This window comes from Asparagus officinalis, chromosome 4 (genome assembly GCF_001876935.1).
Source record: "Asparagus officinalis chromosome 4, Aspof.V1, whole genome shotgun sequence".
In the NCBI taxonomy this organism is placed as follows: Eukaryota; Viridiplantae; Streptophyta; class Magnoliopsida; order Asparagales; family Asparagaceae; genus Asparagus; species Asparagus officinalis.
In genome coordinates this window covers 27,147,870-27,148,389 of record NC_033797.1, presented here as the reverse complement: position 1 = coordinate 27,148,389, position 520 = coordinate 27,147,870, and the positions used below count along the sequence as shown (strand labels likewise).

The following is a 520-nucleotide window of genomic DNA, read 5'->3' as shown; positions in this document are numbered from 1 at the left end:
ACAAAAGCCCGTTCGAACAAAGCTTTTCTTACTGCTGTTGCATTACTAATAGATGTGGAAGAATACGTGAGCATGACAAACAACCTGGCCGTCCATGCCGGACAAGGCTGAACCAGCAGATTCCTCGGTGTCGAAGCTCACAAACCCGAATCCTCTAGACTTCCCACTCTCCCTATCCATGATCACCTTCGCTGAAGTACACAAGAAAACAGCCATATATTACACACACATAAGATTTCCAACGGATGATCCTGCTACTAATAAACAGTTGAGGTAAAGAGCTTAAAAAAAAAAAAGATTTCGGGTAGCAGAAAATTCACAGACCTTCAGTAACGGAACCAAAGTTGGTGAACGCCTCTTTAAGTGACAGGTCATCGGTACCGTAGGAAAGACCTGGTAGTGAGAAAACGCTTAAATTCTCGTATCCAATATTAGGAACTAGTTCACGGCGCAAGCCATGCACAGCAAATTAAGGGACGTTTTACCTCCCACAAAGAGCTTGGAGGAGGACATGTGGCGG

The 520-nt window shown here is 44.6% G+C and overlaps 1 protein-coding gene across 1 annotated transcript in view; it reads right to left on the bottom strand.

Moving 5' to 3' along the window:
- The window catches only part of LOC109838393 (probable splicing factor, arginine/serine-rich 6), a 21,097-nt gene that overhangs the window by 20,478 nt on the left and 99 nt on the right, over positions 1-520 (bottom strand). Inside the window, 3 exon segments of the mRNA XM_020406843.1 lie at positions 85-191; positions 325-393; positions 486-520. The exon segment at positions 486-520 is cut by the window's right edge and continues 34 nt beyond it. Coding sequence (XP_020262432.1) covers positions 85-191; positions 325-393; positions 486-520 — 211 coding nt within the window.